Source organism: Tursiops truncatus, chromosome 8 (assembly GCF_011762595.2).
Source record: "Tursiops truncatus isolate mTurTru1 chromosome 8, mTurTru1.mat.Y, whole genome shotgun sequence".
NCBI lineage: Eukaryota > Metazoa > Chordata > Mammalia > Artiodactyla > Delphinidae > Tursiops > Tursiops truncatus.
In genome coordinates, this window is record NC_047041.1 from 8,545,262 (window position 1) to 8,566,841 (window position 21,580).

General features: G+C 41.7%; 1 protein-coding gene across 5 annotated transcripts; it reads right to left on the reverse strand.

The window, feature by feature from the left end:
* Window positions 1–4,951: 4,951 nt before the first annotated feature.
* On the reverse strand, window positions 4,952–17,418 carry EI24 (EI24 autophagy associated transmembrane protein). 5 transcript variants are annotated; one of them, XM_019941685.3, is made up of 12 exons: window positions 17,245–17,414; window positions 15,686–15,832; window positions 14,626–14,738; window positions 11,416–11,561; window positions 10,764–10,824; window positions 9,842–9,908; window positions 9,222–9,346; window positions 8,785–8,904; window positions 8,317–8,428; window positions 7,523–7,634; window positions 6,908–6,982; window positions 4,952–5,969 (listed from the first exon to the last, which is right to left on the reverse strand). In XM_019941685.3, the coding sequence occupies exons 3-12, from the start codon at window positions 14,665–14,667 to the stop codon at window positions 5,807–5,809; spliced, it is 1,023 nt and encodes a 340-aa protein (XP_019797244.1). In that variant the 5' UTR covers window positions 14,668–14,738; window positions 15,686–15,832; window positions 17,245–17,414; the 3' UTR covers window positions 4,952–5,806. The 5 variants fall into 5 exon arrangements, with proteins under 5 accessions (XP_019797244.1, XP_019797248.1, XP_019797247.1 ...); XM_019941689.3 differs by lacking the exon at window positions 10,764–10,824 and having other exon boundaries at window positions 14,622–14,690; window positions 17,245–17,418; XM_019941688.3 differs by lacking the exon at window positions 10,764–10,824 and having other exon boundaries at window positions 14,622–14,738; window positions 17,245–17,418.
* Window positions 17,419–21,580: the final 4,162 nt, after the last annotated feature.

A 21,580-nucleotide genomic window follows, 5' to 3' on the forward strand; every position in this document is an offset into this window, starting at 1 on the left:
AAGGCGGGACTTCGTGCAACCGCCGAGCCATGATAGGCCGGCTCAGGAGAGCGAGAGCGCGGAAAGAACACACTCGGAGCAGTTTGGTTGAGGGCCGAGCAGTGACGTGTCAGTCTGCGGGCCGCGAAGGAGTCGCGAGCGGAAGGTGTGGCGCGTTTAGCACAGTCACGTGACAAGAAACGGAAACTACGCGAAGGAATGGGCAGAAACTACAAATCCCGAAAAGCCGGGCTGAGGTCGCTCGCCTCCGTTTCTGAGAGTTTCGTTTTTTTATAGGTAGAAATTGATGTTGCCTAATATAAGGTTAAAGGAGAGGTGGGAAGAATTTTCTACCTATTCTCAATGAAACCTCAATCGTTTCCCGGTCCAGACCTCTACATCTTGTGCAAGATCTTGTCTGACAGTTCGCTCAAGAGCTGTTTGACTTTGCTCCGGTAAACTGCGATGTACAAGAGCCCTGCAAATGTCACGAGGCATTTATTTCCCTTTCTTAAGCCCCTGACCTCGTGAATGAGCATGCCTAGGGCTAAAGAGGTCGTCGGGGTTCGGTGGGAAGAATCTACGCCGCGGGCTGAGTCCCACACGGTCGCAGAGGCGGTCCTCCCAAAGCGTAGACAAGCTTCTTCCTGGAACCAGCTTGCAGCCTGGCGGTGCTTTGCTCACCCCTTTGTAAGTAACCTGCCAGTGACAGCTGCCTTGCCTCTCTTCCCCTTCTCTCCTCACACATAAAGAAACGTTGCTTGAAGGCACGGAAGGGGGCGAAGTTTCAGCAGCCAATTCCATCACCTCTCGGACACGCACTCCCACTCCCTACACATCTCAGTGAGCACGAGCCACACCGACAAAAATGGGAGCATCCGGCAACTGTTCAAATTTAGTGCCTGCGGCACTCCTTTCTCTTCGCGGTTACTCTACTGTTGAATGCAACCGACTAAACTTACTGAAAGCATATTAAATCAGTACTTCAAAATCACGTGTAGTTTTCAAAATATACACGACCAGGTTCACCCCAGGATGAGTCAATAGATCTGCTTTTTCGTTTTGTATTTATAATGTGTTCAGTGTAATTTTATTAACAGAAGGAAAATGAAGCTGAACCTGAAGGAACTGCAGAACTTCAAGCAAATGCTTCTTCAAAACGAGTTTTTCTTTAAAAAAAAAAAAAGGAATTAAAATTAGAAAGATTCCTTTACATAAAAAAAATACTGCTTCAAGAACATTTAAGATATCGAGGTTCTTTTTTTTTTAATTACTAAACCTGTTTCTTAAAGGGATATGTTTGACTTTCCAGGTGGTACAATTAAGTCAGCTTTTTCAGAAGTCAAAATATACTACTAAAGAATACAGTTCAAAATCTAAGCCAAGAATCAACTGTACTCCAATAACAATTTCTAAAAAATCTAATGCTATTTTTAGGATGATTCTTTAATATCAGTTGATAGGGAAAGGCTTATCTTACAAGTAAAAGTCTGGATGGCAAAATCATGGGGAAAATTATAGTTATTATAAACCCAGAGATTATACACGAACATTCAGGGTATCAGTTAATCTCTCTCCCTCCTGACTTATTGGACCAGAAGTTTTGATTTGGTTCCGAAAAACTTTTTACAGTCCTATGAGTTGCTTAAAATAATGCTATTTTTAGCTTGCTTTATAGGAGTTGTCATTCATGTGGAGCTTTTAGTCTTTCCGGAAGTGTCTACTTACCTTTTATATTATTGATCGAAAGAAACATGTCTTCATCTCACCTGGAGCAGACCAGAGTAACAGTACGTTTTCTTCTTGAAGATGTTCTCCCCCGAACCCACCTTTCCAAGTATGCTGTATAGCTGTATTATCAAGATTTCTTCTCAATGCACTCTGATTCCACTGTTTCATGTTGTTTGGTTGGGTGTTTGTTTTAATTAGTCATTTATTTCTTGGAATTTTCACTTCGATAGATTCAAGTAACTTTTCCAGAAAAGCTGAATGGAAAGCAAACAATGCCTTTATTTTGTCCTTGATAGCATAGCTAGGTTTAGAGTTCTAAGAACGAAATTGGGACCCACCCATCCCATATACAGACAAGCACACATAAAAGCATACTTTCAAGGCACTACAATTTTATCTTCTATTACTCAGAGTTGTTCTTGAGAAGTCTAATAGCAATGTGAGTCAGTCTCTTGGAGGTAACCTATTTTCCTGGTGTTTCTCCATAGAGATCCCATCTGGTTTTTTGGTTTTTTTCTTCCTTTCATTGCTTTTCACTTGGCAGTGAAAAGCATCTATATGAAAAGTCCAATTTTCATCGTTTAAGTCCCGAAAATGTCCTGATTTTATTGTCTCCATGCTTCTGTTCTCATTTTCTGAAACAAATGTCAGATCTGATTCTAGGATACCTCCACGATTCTTAACTTTTTCCATGTCTTAATCTTTTTGCTCTTTGTTCTGAGAAATTTCCTCAATTTTACATTGTAGTTCTCTAATTTAGCATCCTCGGCATCACTTCTATAAGCCATCTCATTTTATTTCCACAACTGTTTTAACTTCCAAGAACCTTCCTATTCTGTCCCCTTTTCACAATCTGTTCTTACTTCATGGATGCAATAGTTTACCAAGTTTCTATGAAAGTAGTTATTAGAATTTGTTAACTTTTATTTCTAGAATTACTTAAATTTCCTCCAGGTCCAGGTGGGACCTTAGAAAAGCTCCTGAAATGATGCTGCTGTTAACCCATGGTTAAGAACTACTTATCTAAACGATCAAATGGTTACTCTTTGTCCCACAGGTCTGAAGGTACAACATTTAAACTTGAAATCAGAGAATGAGTCCAAGGATGGAAGCCTGAACACATGGCATAATCTCTTATCCTACTCAAAGATTCTCTGAATTCCAATGTTTTATCCAACTTTGAGACCTATGGAAAATAATAGTTATTTGAACACGTAATTCTTAAGAATTTGATCATTTCTCAGTCTCCTACACAGTATCGTTAGGTCCAAGAGGACAGCAGTCATCTTTTTGGTTCACCCTTGAATCCCCAGTGCCTTGCAGAGCCTGACAGAGAAAGCGCTCAAACGACTGTTACGTACTTAAGTCATCTGTTCCCCTCACTTGATCCTTTACTGGTTCTATGGACTCGCTTTAGGTTTATCCAAAATATTTCACTGAATGTACAGCTCTCATTGTTAAAAAGACCAAACTTACACTGACCTGGAGTCAGCTTCCTTATAGCTTCTGTGGGTTGAACGATAGCACAGGAGGAATGTTAGGGTGGGGGCAAAGAAGGGGGTTGGTGAGATGACTGCTGAACAGCCTTCCATCACTACTGAAGAACCAGTAACATCTACCAGAGCAACCTCCACACAGGTAACCACGGAGCACAGAAGCTGAACAAATGTACTACTTCTATAATCAGAAAGTAAGTGGATGGAAAATGAACAGTGAACAACTACAGTTGCCCTTTTATTCCCACAGAAGTTATCCTTTAAGGTGGTTCACAAACCCCTAACCATTAGTTGCCCTCTTCTGGGTTTATTCATTTGTCACAATTTCTCTTAAATTTTCTCTTGGCCCCTTACCAAGTGCAGAGCAATGAACAAGTGAGTGCATGAATTTGTCCATTTAAAAGTTTCCAACAGACTTAACATACTCAGGTCTAGAAAGCATTTACTTTGTACAGTTACTATAATGGACAACTCAGCTCTAGATAGGATAAAAGGGTCGTGTTTTCAACACACATACCTGTCCAAGCTGTGATGTCTGCCCCTGAAGAGAGATTTGTGAACATGATTCCTTAGATCCTCCTGGCTGTATGATTGAAACTCAAGCTCTCACTTTCGTCTGTAGTGATGTGCCCTCCCTTATTTTCAGTTACTATTAGTCTGCCTTAAACTGCCATTCTGAACTTGGCAAAAACAGAGCCTACTCTCCCTTTGATCCCAATTTCCTAATCGCTGCCCTGACTGCCCATATGCTAGTGAAAAGAGAAGTTTACACTGCTTTTGTGTACATCTCATGAAATTAGGAATACCTACAACAATAGACATTTGGTAATCTAGCCTTTGTACAGGCCTGGCCTCTCAGTTACACTAATAAAACTTTACAGATTCCTCACATCCAGTGACTTACAGCATTTTCTATAGCCAGGCACAGTGCTGGATAATATCACTTGCCTTCCTCTACTCAACTTCCCTCACCCTTCTAAGACCAGCTTAGCTGACACAAATACAAATTTCAGGCAGCAAAGATGCGGCCATTTTAATCTCATTTTAAAAACTACAACAACTAATCTTAAGTAAGGCAGTCGCTGATCAGTTGCAAGCTGATGAAATCCTGAGGTCTTCTTCAACCAACCCCTCGGCAACCTGGAAGTAGTTCTCTGCAATACTACTGTCAAATGACCAGGGGGATACTGAAAATAAATCTTAAACTGTCTTTTACAATTTTTTGTTCATGAGCTGGAAACACCTACTTCCAAAATACCCACTATTTTAACACCTCTATATTCAAATTTGGTTCACATCTGCTGGCAACGATTTTTAAATCCTTACTTTGTCCTGTACATAGTAAAGGTTTCTGTTAACCAAATGTCTAATCTCTTCCCTAATGAGAATGTTCAATTCTTGAAGTCTAGAAGGCCCTCTCTTCCTTCATGAGTACACAGGACGGATGCACATATAGACTTTAAAACAACTCAATCCCAAATTCTTTCACAAGATGTTAACATGATTATAATCACATAACCCAAACTTCTTCAGGGAACATTTTTCAGAACTAATCTTCCAAATTATCCAAGACAAGTCCTGGGTTCCATGCATATGTTTCTTGAAGTGACTTGTAAATTTCAACCATTACACATTTGTGGGAAACAAGCTCACGTTTGTGATGTCTTAAAACTGTACAAGTGCTTTGACGCCTGCCCCTCCCCCCACATTTAGTCTCTTTAAAATGACAGGAAAACACCAACCAATCACAGGTTTAATGGGTTTAATAAGTTTACCCCTTCAGTTCCTATTTGCAGCACCCAATATTCCTTTGAAATACCAGACAGACCCAGCAGTGACCAACAATAAAGTTCAGACCTCCAGAGTTTAAAAGTTCAGGTTCTCTGAGCATTCTGTGTTGCAGTGGCACTTGTCCAAAATTGGTACCTCCCTATAGCTGGGGGAGCTTTAAATGTACCAGTGAAAAAAGCTTTTTCCCCTTCAAGGGGAAGAAAGAAAACCACTCCTCAAAACCCAGCAGATCTGGCTGTGAGGTCTTTCCTCCTGTCCCATCTCTTCAGGCTTGTTTTTTTTGCAGTGGAGCAAGAGACCAAATCTAGCCTGAGTTATAAGAAACAAGACAGTGATGGCTGTAACGGGAGTGACCAGGAGCAGCAGAGTCTCCTTTACTTCCCACGTCCAATAAGTGTGCTTCACAGAAAAACCGAAACAACAGGTCCACAAAATACAACAACTAGAATTACAAAAATCCATTCATCCAAGGGTGGTGGAAGGCAGGAAGGGGAGGTGGGAGGATAAATGGCACAGGGAGAAAAAGTATTCAAATCAGTCCAGGCACAGGGGCTGGCAAATGCTAGAAAAGAGCTGCAGAAAAACCTGTGGTCCTTTCAGACTCACCGGTGTTTAAAATCCATACTGGTGTCAGGACGATTCTGCCTTACGTGCACCAGACAAAAATCCCGATTCCTCAGAGAGAAGGTAATATGCACAGGGCCCTTGGCAGAGTGGGTCCTGCCTTCCCTGGTCGGGGAGGTGAATAAGAAAAAGAGCTGACGCGGCATCCTTCCAATCCCACCCATCCCCTCTGGGTGGCAGGCGACTCAGTGGCCCTCAGCAGCCTTCAGTTTGGCAGGAGATGGGTGTGGTGAGGGGAACTTCTCTGCAGAAGTTGAACTACTCAGGGCAGACTGCAGGTAGACCGTCTTGTGGAAGAGTCTGTTGCTTAAGAAAACCACCAAGGAGAACAGGCGCAATTGGAAAAGGCTAAAAGGCAAAAGAGACCCAACCTGTTAGACACCCCCAGTTGAGCAAAATTGTTTTAATTATTTGACAACTTACTTGACTACTTTCAATTTAAAATGATACAGGGGAAAACAAGACACCAGAAATTTGACCAAGCATGTACAGAGGTTAGACACACAGATTAAACAGGCAGCAACTAAAGAATGCACTGGGTCCTGTCAGAAGTGCAGTAGTATCACCATTTGCAGTATCGGGGCTTAGAGGAAATAAAGTTCTATTTTAGATTAATTCTGATTCAAGAAGTACCTTTCTAGGGTACAAACTTCAAGCTGTGTCTGAAGATATCATATGCTATGTGTATTTCATTTTCAGGAGAGCTTCAAGAGAAAGTTAGTTATGTTAAGATACACACTTAGCATTTACTGGATAGCAAGAACATGCAAGAACCCAAAGCAGATTGGAAATTTCTAATAAGTATATCCTCACTGACTTAACCAAAACTGATCAAAAGATTGGGCTTTTCTCTGAAGTGATAAAACTTTCAGAGTGGTAGTGTTACTAAAGATTCATTTTAAAATACTTTGTTTTACTGTCATTATCAATAAACTCCTGTAGCCAGAGCACATGGCTCACTATTTTTATAAAGTTGGCCATTCTTACAAAATGAGCTCAACTACAGGTATAAGTGCCTTATTCGGTGAACTGTTACATTTTAAGAATATGTATAATAGCAGCAATTTCTGAAACACATATGTGCACATATGCATGGGGAAAATTTTGGGATACATCCCAGAAGTGTTTCTCTTGTTGAACTGTATATTAATAGTTTCCTGCAATGTAAGGTTATTTTTAAAAAACCTTAACAAAAATGTCTCATTCACATGATTGCAGTGTTATGGCCCCAACACTTTAGACCAAAAAAACTTAATACATTTTAGCTAATACTGGCTAATACTTACTATGCTTTGCCAGGGGTCTTTGCTTCATTGGCGCTGATAATGAATAAAGGAAAGAGGATAGAGAATAGGCAGCCACTGTTTAAAAAAAAAAAAAAAGAAATAATTAGTCACCTTCAAAACAGCCATGACTTTGAAGATATTAGAAGCCCAAAGTTCTTTGCCTCCAGTGCTAAATATCATGGCTTGATGGACCCTTAATGTATCAAACACATCTTTAAAAAAAAAAAAAAAAGGATTTTTCTAAGCGCTGGCTATGTTTAACATTGTTCAAGGAAGCAAAACAGAAGAAAGAATATGGCATATATGATCATGCAGACTATATTTTAATGCTGAGAATTCCCTGGCAGTCCAGTGGTTAGGACTCCGCACTTCCACTGCTGGGGGCACGGGTTCAATCCCTGGTTGGGGAACTAAGCATGCCGCAAAACGGGGCAAAAAAAAAAAAAAGCTAACTGACAAATGCCTATGACTATCTGTCAGGGAGAAAAAATCCTACAGACCTCCTGATGGCCAAATAAGAATGCAGAATGCCTAGCACAGAACCAGGCATACAGAAGGTGCTCCCTACACTGAGTATTTTTACCAGTCCCCTTCAAGTCCCTATAGTCAAATTACCTGACAATGTAGGAGGACTGCATTGCTGTGAGGAAAGCCAAGGGCAGACCGAATCCAAAGTAGTAAGGCCAATTCCTTTCTATGTTTGACAATCGCTGGTGCATTTCAATTCCTAAAACAAGGAGCCAATACAATTAGGCTGCATATTTCCTTTTAGTCAAATGACTAAATATGGTAGACAATTTATTTGAGGTTTGAGTTGTAGGTACAGACCTGCCATTTAGAATACAACTAAAGCATATAAATTAGAATTGTCCAAATCTGATAAAGCTTCTATGCGAAGGTTTTACAAATGAACAATCACAATTTCAAAACTGGCAGGCTAAGTGAATTCTGAATTACAACACCAGAATCCTTTGTAAGTATTAGTCTTGAACAAAGCAAGAATCAAAAAAAGGCAGCTATCCTCTAGGAATCAATTAACCCCTTTCAACCAACCACACCCAAATATGCCAAGGACTTTCAAAATATCCCCCAAAATAATCTGTATGCACCAACGTCAAATTAATTTCTCTAATTCAAAATAACTCGTGCTCATTTATGCCATCTTATGGCTGTCAGAGCTACGTGACATTAAGCTCCATAAGGATGATGCTACACTGCTACATTCCCCAGCAACAAAGTTAAGGGTTAACCCCCCCAAGCCAAATCTAAGTCCCCTCTTGCCAAAAAGGCTGCTTCATTACAAAGACGATTTGCCAAGGGCCTAAGTATTGAAGAATTTAAGAAGTCTACTTAGCAGCACCATTTCCAAATTGGGCCTCCAAGTTCTGAGTTTCTTTAGACAGGCTTACCTTTATTGAACCAACGATATTCGAAGCAGTATAGTGAGTAGAGAAGAGACATATGCAGGAGACTAACCAGCTGACCAACAAGATGGATGGGAAAGAGACTCACAAACATCCCCTGAAGAACAAGTATGGAAAATCTTAATTCCAAAGCTTCAGAGACCTGACACTGTTCACCTGCCACTCTGAGTCATCACTCTCTGCCCAGATAGCCTGATAGTTGCTTCTCAAGTTTCTAAATAGCAGGAGAGTGAAGAATGCTCAGGGTGGCAGGGAGGAGCAGGCAAATTCATGTTTCTTTACCATTTTATGATTTTAAGTCTCTAGTTGTTTCTGTGAAAAAATGATTTACAAATCATTGCCTCCCATAAACGTATCTGCTGGGTATAAATGTGACACCCTGTCTTTGTGAAGCTCCCTCTAGTGAATCTTCTTTTCTTAATCTGCTCCATGTGCCCAGAAGGCCAGTCTCACCTGGAGGAGGAAAAGAGCCTGCAGCAAAAGGTTGAAGAGCATGTCAGCAATTATTTTGCTGACACTAGGGAATGGGTGAGGCTTCCTCCCTGATACCTCGAAGGCCAGGTCAGCTATATCCTGTAAGAGAGAAAGGAGCTCAGCAAAACATGAATTAAGTGGCCTCAATACCCAGCCCCAAAGCTAAGGCCACTGATCTGCCATGAGACCTGCCAAGGGAGAAAAGCCCCTGGACATCTGGCCATGAGATGCTCTGGTGACCTGAGAGGATAACTCCATTTTACAAGAGCACAGAGACCACCCACTGGCTGCTTGACCAAGAAAAGTTAAGGCGGTGAAATCGCTCCCTACATGGCCACTAACTTCGCAGGCTGAAACCTGCCACCTGGCGATCCATTATGCCATAAAACCCAGACTCCATTCTGCCCTGGACCTACCTGAAACCAAATTGCATTCACAACTTTGCTAAGCACAAACAGGGGGAGCACCCAAAGAGCACTGAAAATTGACGTGAGGAAAAACTCGAGCCACGACCAAACATCCCCATGTAGTGACGGGTCACCTAAGAAGGGCGGAAAGCCTTGTTAGTTTAACTGGAGAAATGGAAAACCAGAAGACCAAATATGCAACCCCTACTCCACACACATACATCTTTGGTTCCTGCCAGCACATCACTGCACCTATTTCAGAGAGTCTTATTCTTCATAGACACACCAAATTCTGGCCACAACTCCAATTCAGAGTAGCCACGGAGATGTGCTGCTTACCTTGAGACAAACCTGCTTACCGGGTGGTGACTGATATGTCAGTGACCAGCAGTACACTGTATGCAGGAAACCACCCTGGTTCAAATCCCAGCTATGCCACTTACTAACGGTTTAACCTTGGTAACCAATTTCCATTTCCTCATCTATAAAATGCTATCTGTAACAATACCCAAAGGGTTGTTGAGAGATTTGAGTTAAAAACATCTAAAGCTGCAGGTACAGAGGAAGTATTCAATAGACTGAGGGAGACACAGGGAAACACCTCCCACCCCGGCAATGGACATACTTACCAATAATTTGGGCCGTTACTGACTGAAGCACGGGAATAAACACTCGATAAAACAAAAGGAGACTGAACTAAAGGAGAGAGGAAATAAGGTAAACATTAAAAGTCCTTCTTTAAAACAGGAGTTCCAAGCTTCAGTGTAATTATTTTCCAGATGGAAGTGTCTTTTACAAATTAGGAGCCCTGACGTGGTACCAAAATTGGACTCAGTTCTATTTCCCAATTCTCCAGCTGAGGAGTACAAACCTGACACTGCCTACGAAAACAGTAAAACTTCTGGGGGACTAGAAGAACATTTCAATTAGTAGTCACACCAAACTACAGGCATATACTAAGTACACAGTCATATTTTATTAATTAAAGCTAACACCTAAAAACATCTGTGAAATGTTTAGATTAACAAGTTGAATTATACTGAATTTCAAGTCCAAGAAAATACTTAACTTTGTTCTTCAAAGTACTCAAATTTCACTTAAGCCTGTGTTGGTTCTCAGTCAGCTGTAGGCAACCTTCTGGTATGAGTTTCAATAGTAATCAATTCGAGGACATTGCTATGACCAGACAAAGGGAGAAGCTTGCCCATATCCATCTCTTTCCCCTCTGAGCCCTCATAGTTGCTCTTAACCAAAATGTCCAGACAATGTCACAAGAAATTGTTACCTATTAACATTAAAACTTGTTAAGTCATTTAAGAAAAAAGTGTATATTCAGGGCTATCTATTCCTGACATTTACATACAAGTTTTCTCTGAGTGGGAATAAAATGAACGAAGGTGCACAGAATCCTGAGTCATGGCCTTAAGCACGTATTAGCAGGTGAAAGCTACCTGTCTCAGTTTCAAGAAGACAGTTGAGAACCATGAACACCAAAATAATCTGAATAAAGATGCTTATAAGGCACCTGGAATTTGACGAAAAAGAACTTACCCAGAATACTCCACCATTCCAAGCGCAGCACTGAAAAATTCTACTAACAATACGTGGTTCACTGGAAAAGACCACATGTATTTAGCTTAAAAGGCATACAGGCTATTTCCATAGTATCATTCAGTAGCTCTCCTTTTTACATCTTCTGCTGACATTTTATTTTTCCAGCACCTACTGTTATCCCAATGTTCTCTCCTAATGTCAATAAGAAAAGGCTAAAAATATTTCAAGAGAAGCAGTTTTTCTTAAAAAAACCAAACACACAAAAAACTATATTTTCTAAATTCCAAGACTGGAGACTAGAAGAGGATGTCTGAGCTTCTTCTATCAAAATCCACACAGGCACTCCTAGAAGTATCCACCAATCCAAGTAATTTTTTTATGGCTCTCTATTCACCATCCTGATTTCTTTTAAACACCACGACATTTTGAACGAGGATTACTGCTAGACACCAGTTTAATTCAATGTGAGGGGAGTGGGGGGAAATCACCTGTAACTTTTTTTGGAGAGAAAGCACAAAAGACAAATAATGGGGTATTGAAACTCCAAGTCACTATGTAGTGTCTGAATTCTATACTAAGTTTAATCACTTCCTAAAGTGCCCACAGAAGGGAATTCAGATGTTTTCTGACATCAGCCTCCACTCCTTACCTCTCTTGCTTCCTCTCTATACTCTGGGCTCTCCTCTGAGCCAGGACACTGCTTGCCCTTCTTCGACGCTGCTCCTCTCTCTTTTGCTGAATTCGAGCATCTAGCTTTGAGATGGTACAAATTCCCCAGATGGAGTCTTTGATTCCCTATACACAAGAGTATTACTTTTAAAGAGGGAAGATTTTGGATCAGAAGACTTTCCAAAGTTACATACAGGAAAGTGATGAAATAACAGTGGAAATCATGGTACTTAGTTTGCTACAAAGCTTAGCGGACCCTTGATACTTTTGTATTTTGAAATAATTCCCAATTTACAGAAGAGCTACAAGAACAGAGAACTCCCTAATACCCTTTCTCAGGATTCACCAGCTATTTTGCCACACTGTTATTTATTCTTGTTTATATATATATGTATGTATATATGTGTGTATATATATATATATGTATATATACATTTTTTTAGATCATTTGAGTAGGTTGCTGTGTCATGCCTCTTTACTTTTAATTGTTCAGTGTATATTTCCTAAGAATAATATTGTTCTTAGGAAATATATAGATATAGTTATCTATTAAAGAAATTAAATATTGAAACAGTTTAATCTACAGTCCATATTCCAATTTCCCCATTTGTCTCAGTAATGCCCTCTATAGCATTTTTACCCCTCAAGTATCAGACATCAGTTCAGAATCACATGTTGCATTTAGCTCTCATATCTCTTCAGTCTCCTTTAATCAGGAACAGCTCCTTAGTGTGTCTTCCTTTATGAAGTATACAGGTCAGTTATTTTACGGGATGCCCTCAATTTAGGTCTGTGTCCTCATGATTAGGTCCCAGGTTACATATGTTTGGCAGGAATATCACATAAGTGATGGTGTGCCCTTCCAGATATTACATCCAGAGGCATGTGATGTCTGTCTCACCTTGCTGGTGATGTCAATTTTACATATTCAGTCAAGGTGTTATCCAGCTCCATTGTATGGTTGCAAATTTTTGTCCTTGCAACTAATAAGTAATCTGTGGGCAGACATTTCTGAGACCAGGCAAATATCCTGCTCATCAAGTCCTCTCCCCTAGATTTAGCATCAATTAACAATTCTTGCCCAAACCAATCTTGAATAACATGGTTGCAAAATAGTGGTTTTCTACTCCCTCTAACACTTACCGATACTATAAAGCCAAGTTATTGCCCTCCTCTATACTCTTCCAATATCAATCTAATGTCTACAAGTATGATCTACATCCTGTACTAAACTAGCAATACTAGGGTAGATTAAACACTGGTCTCAAGAAAGAACCAGGGCTGGACCAAGGCTAATGGAAGACACAAAGAAATAATCACTGTAAAAGTGTGCAAAGGGGTAGGATAAGAGCATGCCACATAAGACAGAAACAACATTGTAGTGTAGCTGGAGAAGAATGGCTTTAAACAGTGTATGCTGAGGAAGAGGGCTGTTAAGTCTATAAGTCACTGACGGGGGCACTTGCCAATGACTGGAAGAGCCCCAATGGCAGAAAGATTACTGTTATTACTACAAACATCAGAACTGCCTATTATCCAGTTCAAAGGACTGCACTCATTTATCCACCCACTCCCATATTGAGCATCTTCAATGAGCTAGACAACATATGGAAATGCTCAGGAAACTTATAACTCAGCAGGAAAAGTACACAAGTAAACCAAAAGAAAAAAATAAAGAAATAAAAATGTATAGTTTAGTAAGTACCACAACAGATTTATGTCCAAAGTAGAGTGGGAAGGACTAGGGTATTCAACTTCATCAAGAAGCAGAAAAAAGGGGACTTCCCTGGTGGTCCACTGGTTAAGACTCCACACTTCCAATGCAGGGGGTGCGGGTTCGATCCCTGGTCAGGGAACTAAGGTCCCACATGCCACGCAGCCAGAAAAAGAAAAAAGAAAAAAAAAAAAGCAGCAGCAGAAAAAGGCATTCTGGAAGCAATGGCCAACCTGGATTTAAGAATGGCATTTTCACCTATTGTTATGAGCAAAACAAATTTTAGAGAAAACTGTCAGGATACAGAGAAATGGACAAGTTTATGAAGTACCTGCCGATAAGAGCATAAATTGGCAGCATGCACCTACCTGGTCTTTTATCTATGAGTAATGTTTAATCTTACTTTGCTTTTTAACTTCTAAATCTTCTACAAACAGTTTAAAATTAAGATAGTTAAGTTCAAATGGCTTAGGGCCTAGTATGTGCTAGGATGATGACAGCATCCCCACTTCTGAGATACTTACAGTCTAGTGGGGCAGAGAGACACACAAAGTTCACGTTGTACAACTGATCCAGGGTTGAAATTTTATCACACAAAAGGACATAAGGTATTAAAAGAAGATCACATGAATTCTCTTTGGCCCTTCTAAAATATTCCTTCAATTCCCCCCTCTTTGATTCAAAGATAATAAACTTTTAAACACTTCCACTCCCCGTCAGAACTGGCCTCTCTCCTGCTCCCGGGAATAGAGCTACAGGGGCTACAACTAGGGCATTAGACCTCAGACAGCCACTATAATGGAATGTTATGCTACTGATCATGTGGGTGACTACATCCTGAACAGATCTCTATGGGACGTTTTTCCAGAGCATCATCATCTCCGCCTTGTAGAATGGGAGAATAAGACAGGTCCTATAATGTAGATCCGGACAAAGTAGTTTAGGTAATAGCACTGTACCAATGTTCACTGCTTGGTCTTCAACAACATACCGTGGTTACATACGATGTTAACATTAGGAGAACCTGGTGAAGGATATAGGGGAGTTCTCTGTACAGCCCTGCAACTCTAAAAGTATTCCAAAATAAAGTTTAGGGAATTCCCTGGTGGTGCAGTGGTTAGGACTCCACGCTCTCACTGCCAAGGGCCGGGTTCAATCCCTGGTCGGGGAACTAGATCTCATAAGCCATGTGGCATGGCCAAAAACATATATATATTGATAAATAAAGTTTATCAAAAAAAAAAAAGAGGGTCTGGAGCCAAGCTGAACAGGGTTTCAATACTACAGACACTCACTAGACAGTTCTCCCAAGCTTCTGCGAGATGCAGGGTAATACCTCTCCCTCGAGTAGTGTGGATTAGAATGAAAACTTGTAGGTGAAGAACCCAACAAACAATAAAAATTTCAAAAATACCTAAAGGATTTTCTAGTCAGTTCCTGCAGCAAAAGGGTCAAAAGATGACTTGACGTACTCACTCTGGCAAGGTCCTGCAGAAAGGTTTTGACACTGTCAGCCATCTCTTCACCGCCCAAACTATCAACTACACAAAGGAGAGAGAAGTGTCCCCAAATGTCTCATCATGAAGCACCTGGAAACAGACGGAGCATAAGCAGGGAAAAATATTTATCTTCAAGTTACTCACGCACATTTCTACATGATGGCGTTTTCCACATACTTCTCTAATAGGAGTGCAGCAGATTCTAGCACTTAGGTAGATACTAGCACTGTTAACTAAGTGAAGTTACACCTGTAACTACTGAAAAACCTGAAATCAATAAATTTTTAAATCACTTACCACCCTTTCACTTTTACATGGACTAGGAATCCCTTCTCTGGGCCTTGCTGTCCCTAACTATCCCTCCTACACGTCCCAAGTACTTTTGAGATTTGAGATCATGAGATGGGTGATAATTACACTACAATATCCTCCTAAGCAATATCTGTGCTTGATGTTACTTGAATACAAATACAGGAGCAAAAGGAAAGTTCTAACAAAAATTACTAAATATGCACTTCATACACAGGGCCCTCCAGCACACAGATAAGTTCAAAGTATGATGTGAAATTTCCCACCAAGACCCCCAAATATGCCTTCCCTGTTTTCCAACTTTTAATGTATACATATATGTACAATTTCAACAAGCATGCAGGAAACAATGAATTTTAAACTAGGCCAAAACAAGGTTAAGTCCACGTGTATAAACATTCTTTAACACACTACAGCTTTCCCATTTTATTTATTTCTTAGGTGAATGAGAAATCTAGCTTCATAAAATAATAACTCGAAAGTTCACGTGTATAAGTATTTTTAAAATACTACGCTCCCATGTAATGTCTAAGATGAATGCAAAACCCATTTTCAAAAATTTAATTTAGGACTTGGGATTCTAAAATTCTCAAACCTGACTAAACCAATCTAGGGTATTCTTAATTTAAGAGATAGACCGTAATGACAATTTCACAGGCAGCTTCTATACACCTCGAATTTCAAAACATAAGCACACTTTCCCTAATGACCACTTCACCAAACTGTACCTTATTGACCCAACTGGACTACTGCCACCCAGAACAGGAAGAGCAGGGAATACAGCAGAGGGAAGGCAACTTGCACAACACTGTATGTACCATCTTCTCCTTGGGTCAAATCCTACCCAGATGCACTCACTTCAGGTAGAGAAGTTTCTAGGGTAAGAAACTTTTGTTAATGCTCCCACTTAAAAACAAACAAAAAACACCTGAGTGATAGGATACTCAGTGACAGGTGAATAGTTAATGCTCAATGATGATATATAAGACACTAGTTTCTAAAGATTATCATGGATTCACTTTTAACCATCTACTTCCTCATCTATGAATTAAGAGTATTAAAATTTTTCATAGGTTTTGAGTACAAAGTGCAGTAACATGAAAATAAAAACTTAACTTCTACATAAACATAATCCCACTACAGAATGAGCTAATGTGGGAGTTTAAGGAAGCCGATTAGTTAGTCTGGGTTTCTCACAAGGTGCTGACACAGCTGGAAGCATGTGGGTCCTAATCCAAGGAGAGGAGCTGTGTTACCTGAACCATGGCCATTAACAACTGGCTTCTGCAAGTACCAAGTGGCAGGTTACCTACTGACCAACAGTGGCCTGTGAAGGACAAGTCACTTCAATTTTATATGCAGATCCTATTTGAATTATCCGGAATATCCAGAAATATTATCCGGTTTGACAAAAAGCTCAGGCAGGGAGAAAAGCAACCTGCCACGATTTGAGACCAGAGACTGTATAACACGGAGGAAACCCTCCAACTGTGGTGGACGTAAGTGAGATGCATCTGGTTCACAGCATTTCACAGACGGAGGAACTGAACCTCCAAAGTTAAATGGCTTGCCCAAGATTACAGCACGTGAAAGGCTACAGCGAACTTCAAAACCCCGGTGTCTGAACCCTCAGTCGGGGCTTTTTACTCAAGTTTTGCGATGAGGATGTTTGTTTAACCCGAGCATCCCACGGACAAAATGTCTCGTAAGCCTGTAAATACAACTGGCCATTAAATTCCTAAACAGTCATGAGAACTTATTAAGCATCTACTGCGGCACGGTCCTGTACTTTCTAAGTCACTAAACCCAGAAACCCAAGTCCGGAAGGCAGGAGGCTGTCACATCCCACTCCAGTTTCACTAAAGGTAAGCATCCTCACATCCCACCGGGCTCCCCGGATGCTCAGAGCCCACAGGTCCCTTCGGACCCGTTTCCCCCCCAGCTCCTTGGCAAACCCGACTGGAAGCTGGTCTCCCTCCGCCACCACAGCCGTGCACGAGGCGCGGGGCACGCTCACATCCCGTCACGCGCGGAGCTAAAGACAGCCGCGCCGCACCTGGGCAGAGGCTCGCCGGCTACCGCGGGCTGCGTCCCGCGCCCCGGCCCTGCCCCGCCGCCGCAGCACCTTCCCGCCAGGCGTCCCCGCGCGCAGCCCCCACCCGCACCTCTCAACCCCGCGCTCGGGCCCTACTGCCCTCACACGCCCTCGCCGCCCTAGCCACCGGGGCCCCTGCCGCGCGCGCAGGCTGCGCGGCGCCAGGGCCTGGTTCGGCAGAACTGCACCTACCCGGCAGCTTTGCCCCCGCGGCTCCGGACCCTGGCCCACCGCTGGCCCGCTCGGCTCCTCCACGCCCCTCCCACCCCTTCGCGCCCGGCCACCCACTCGCGCCAGGGCGCTCCCAGGGCCGGGGCCGCTGCGCCCACACTGGGCATGCCCGGGCCGCACAGGGCCGCTGGGAAGTCGGGCGGGCGCAGAGTCCAGCCGCCCGGGCGGAGGGGGCGGGGCCGCGGCGGCGGAGGGGGCGGGGCCGCGTGGTGACTGAGCCTGGGAAATGCAGTCCGTCCTCTGGGCCCACCCGCGCCGCTTCCGGGCTTGCCGTCCTTCCTGATCCCATATCGTGTTCTTTGCTCGCTCCCATTTACTTCTGCAGGTTTGCTTGTCTTTCTATTATGAAGCCTAACAACAGAACAATAAAATGCAGAAGTATCTTGGTCTCTTTGGTTGGAGACTTCAGTAACCAAAGGGTACTAAGCAATGATGGGTTTAAATCAAGTCATAAAATAAGAATAGGTCAAGCTGCCATGCAATTCGGCTGCATTAGGCGTGTTCTCTGACAGCAAAGTGTTGGCTGAGATTAAAGCGATCAAGTAAATAGAAATGAAACTGTTTTCATCTCTGTCCCCAGCAGTCCGTCTCTACCCCAGGGACGGCAATTTCTTGGCATCGAACCATCAAGCCTGACTTATAACTTTTTCTCCCCTATTCCCAGCCTCTTATATCTCTCATTCCCCATTTTTTCCTCTTTTCTCCACTTCCTATTTTCCTTCACCTCTAGGTGTGCTTAGAGCTGCTCTGCTCAGGCCACCTATAAAATCAGATTTTTACAACTGGAAGCCCTTTAGTATAACCTTACATAGTGTGAGCCCAGGTATCAACTGACTTACTCAAGGTCAGTGGCAGAACAACTACCCAGACCTCCTGACTCTCCTCTAGTTAGTTCAGTGGGCTGGGAGGGTGGGGTCGTTGACCTCTTCTACCCTGCCCAACTTCCAGCCCCATTCCAGAACAGACGAGTCCCCTACTCTGAGCCTGTGGAAACTACCTTCTCTTTCAGGAAGAGGGTCATGAAGTCGAAACTAACACTATGGGAGAAGAGAACTAAGCATTCAGAGTAGCAGAAGCCCTGAAATAAAAGGTCCAAACTGGGATTTATATATGTAAACTCCTTTGGAGAGGGGACCTCTTTCTTATTTATTTTAGCCTTGGCAATAATCTCATTTTCACTGAGACCAGATCTATGAATACCCACTGGTTTCCTTTTCTTATAAATCTATTGCTTGATTTACTCCACGATTAAAATCATCACAAAGAGGAGACATTCCTAAACTTCCTTTTTGTCCCATATGAGTAAATATCTTCGACTATTTATTATAAGGAACTACATAGAAAAGATTTTTATTTCTTTTGGAATTTTGATTAAAATAAGCAGTTTGCTGAGGCTTAGATATCTTATTATAAAGAGACTAAGTGGTTTAATGATAAACTGATTATTGTAATTATTAATTACAACAGCAGCAATTCCTCCAAACTCTATCGTTTCTCAAAAGTGTGAATTTAGGGGACTTCCCTGGTGGTCCAGTGGTTAAGAATCTGCCTTCCAGTGCAGGGTACATAGGCTCAGTCCCTGTTGAGGGAACTAAGATCTCACATGCCACAGGGCAACGAACCCTGCCACAACTAGAAAGCCTGCGCGCGGCAACCCAATGCAGACAAAAATAAATAAATAAATATATTTTAAAGTGTGGATTGAGGAAGAATTTATTTTCTAACTTGCTTGATGGAAGGACATCTTACAAATCCCAACATGTATAATACAGTCCAGATTTTTAAAACAATAATAATTATACATTGCATTTTTAAAGAGCTCTTGCATACTTATTAAAGATTAGATGCCATCTGTGAAACAACTAGGAGGGGCATTATTTTCCTAATTTTACAAGTGAGGAAGCTGTGTGGCAGAGCATGAAACTCAGAAAACTTGATCTCCAGTCTAGCTATGAGCCTCAGTTTCTATAGCACAAGGCTGCTAAATGGGACCTATATGAAGGTCCCTTCTTACTCTATGGTTCCTTGATTTAGTGAATTGGTGACAATACCAGATCCAGAGGCCAGATATCCTAGTTTCTAGCCTTAGAATCTTCCAGGGGAGAGAGATGCTGTGGTTTATTAAGTATCTACCATGTACCAGGGCTTTCCTATTTATTATTTCACAACAACCATCTAAGTGTTGTAACTGATCAAAAAAAATCCAACCAGGTTTGGCGGATTCCCAGAACCATGCCTTTTTCTTTACCATACCTGCCTTCCGTTATGGATCACAAGGCCACCCAAATAAATTTAGGCTTTGTATTGTCACCACTAAAGAAGCACTCCTCAAATTTTAATGTGAAAAACAATCACCTGGAAATCTTGCTAGGTTCAGATTCTCATTCAGTCCATCTGGGGTGAGGACTAAGGCTCTGCATTTCTAACAAGCTCCCCAGCAATGTACATAAGCATTCGCCTAGTGCCTGTTCTCTACCTACCTTGGCTAGACGTTTGGAATACTTAATGCCCTCAACTTGCTTCTCTTCAGTGGGAAAACAGACAAGGTAATGCAATGTGATAAAAATGAAGTCTTGAGGAACAATGAGGAATTAGCAAAGAGAAGAAAGGGTGGGAAGGGAATTCTACTCAGAGGAAAAAACACAAGCAAAGCTACCCAGCATATTTAGAGCACTGTTATTTGTTCATTATGGCCAGAATAGAATAGGAGAGGAGAAATGGCAAGAGATAAACTTCCAATTTACTGAGTGCCCTCTATTTGCCAGACCCTTTTCATATAATAGGATTTAGTGGTAAGCAAGACAGACAAGATGTCTGCTTTAATGGAGTTTACATTCAAGTAAATAGAATAGAATAAATAAGGTAATAGTGATAAGTGATTTTTAAAAACAAGCATGAAAATGTCATAGAGAACGGCTGGCAGGGCAGCTGCCATTGGCTATTTGAAGGGAAGGAGCTGACTTGAATGTGTTGAGATTTGAATACAGAGAAGAAGCCAGCCTTGTAAAGGTCTGGGGTTAGCAGAGGGAACCAAGTACATAGCCCTAAGGCAAAAACGTGCTGGTATGTGGCAGGAACAGAAATAAGGACAGTATGGCTGCACATATGATGAAGTCATAGTTGCCTGCCTCTCCTTCACCTCCAACATCCAATCAATTACCAAGTAGTTTTGATTCTACCCCCTAAAAAATGTGTTCAAATCCACGCCCTCGATTCCATCTCGACTGCCACCATCACCTTTCACCTAAATTATTGGAAAAGTCTTCCTGCTTCCAATCAGCTACCTCTAATCCATTCCCTACACAGCAGCCAGATAGAGCTTTAGGAAATGGAAATCTGATTCTTCTTCTTTCTGCCTAAGAGCCTTCAGTGGCTCCCATTCCCAACAGAATAAAGTCTAAACTCTTTATCATGATTTATAAGGGCTGTGGGTGTCTGGGTCTGCATACCTCTTTCACCACATGCCTCTCTGTACTCTTTCAGTCATCATTCCTAAAATACACCAACTTCCTCTTCCTTCTGAGTCTTCTTATGACATTCCCTCTGCCTTTCTCCATCCTCTCCACGCACACACCTTTCCCCTGGCGAGTCCTCCTCATCCAGCATGTCGGCTGTGAAACCTGCCCCAACTACCTCCCTGCTCCTCCTTTGAGCTCCTGGAACACCCTGAACTTCTCTTATCAAAGTATTCACCCTGCTAAATTGTAATCACTTATTTAATTATCTGTCTCCCCCATTAGACTAGGGGAAGACCATCACATTCTTCTGTTTTATATCCCCATGCCTAGCACAGGGTCTAGCATTGGAATAGGGACTCAAAAATTTGTGAAAGAATAAGTGAATAAATTAATGGAGTTGAGATAGGCAGTTAAGTGATAGCTTTAAGTCATCACATAAAGTTTGGACACTATCTTGGTGTCAGCAAGGACCTACTGAGAGACTTTAAGGCAAATGATACGATTATATTCGTATGTACAAAAGACTGCTCTCGTAGCAAGGAGACACATGGATATCAGGTGAATGAGATTGGCAGTAGTGAATGTAGAGGCTAGAGGCTGGTTGTTTCCATTATTCAGGGAGAAATGATGAAAACCTGAATCTGCAGAAAACAGTTTAGAGAGATGGCAAGAAGGAAGAAACTTAAGGACCTGGTGATTGGGTGAGGTGGTAGAGAGAAAAAGGGCTCAAGACTGCACTTATATTCCTAGGTTGCCTAACTTGATGGATAGAAATGTCATTCCCTGAAACTGGAACTATATGAGAAGTAGAAATTATGGAGGAAGATAAATTATGTTTT

Bases quoted from the DNA above. Each gene is read 5' to 3' on its own strand.
- EI24 (XM_004317145.4), bottom strand. From the start codon at position 14,667: ATGGCTGACAGTGTCAAAACCTTTCTGCAGGACCTTGCCAGA. The intron at 9,347-9,841 runs GTAAGTATGTCC...CGCCCTTCTTAG, and splicing joins AGTAACGGCCCAAATTATTG to GTGACCCGTCACTACATGGG. The intron at 6,983-7,522 runs GTAATTTGACTA...TTTTTTAAACAG, and splicing joins CAGTCCTCCTACATTGTCAG to TGGCTGCCTATTCTCTATCC.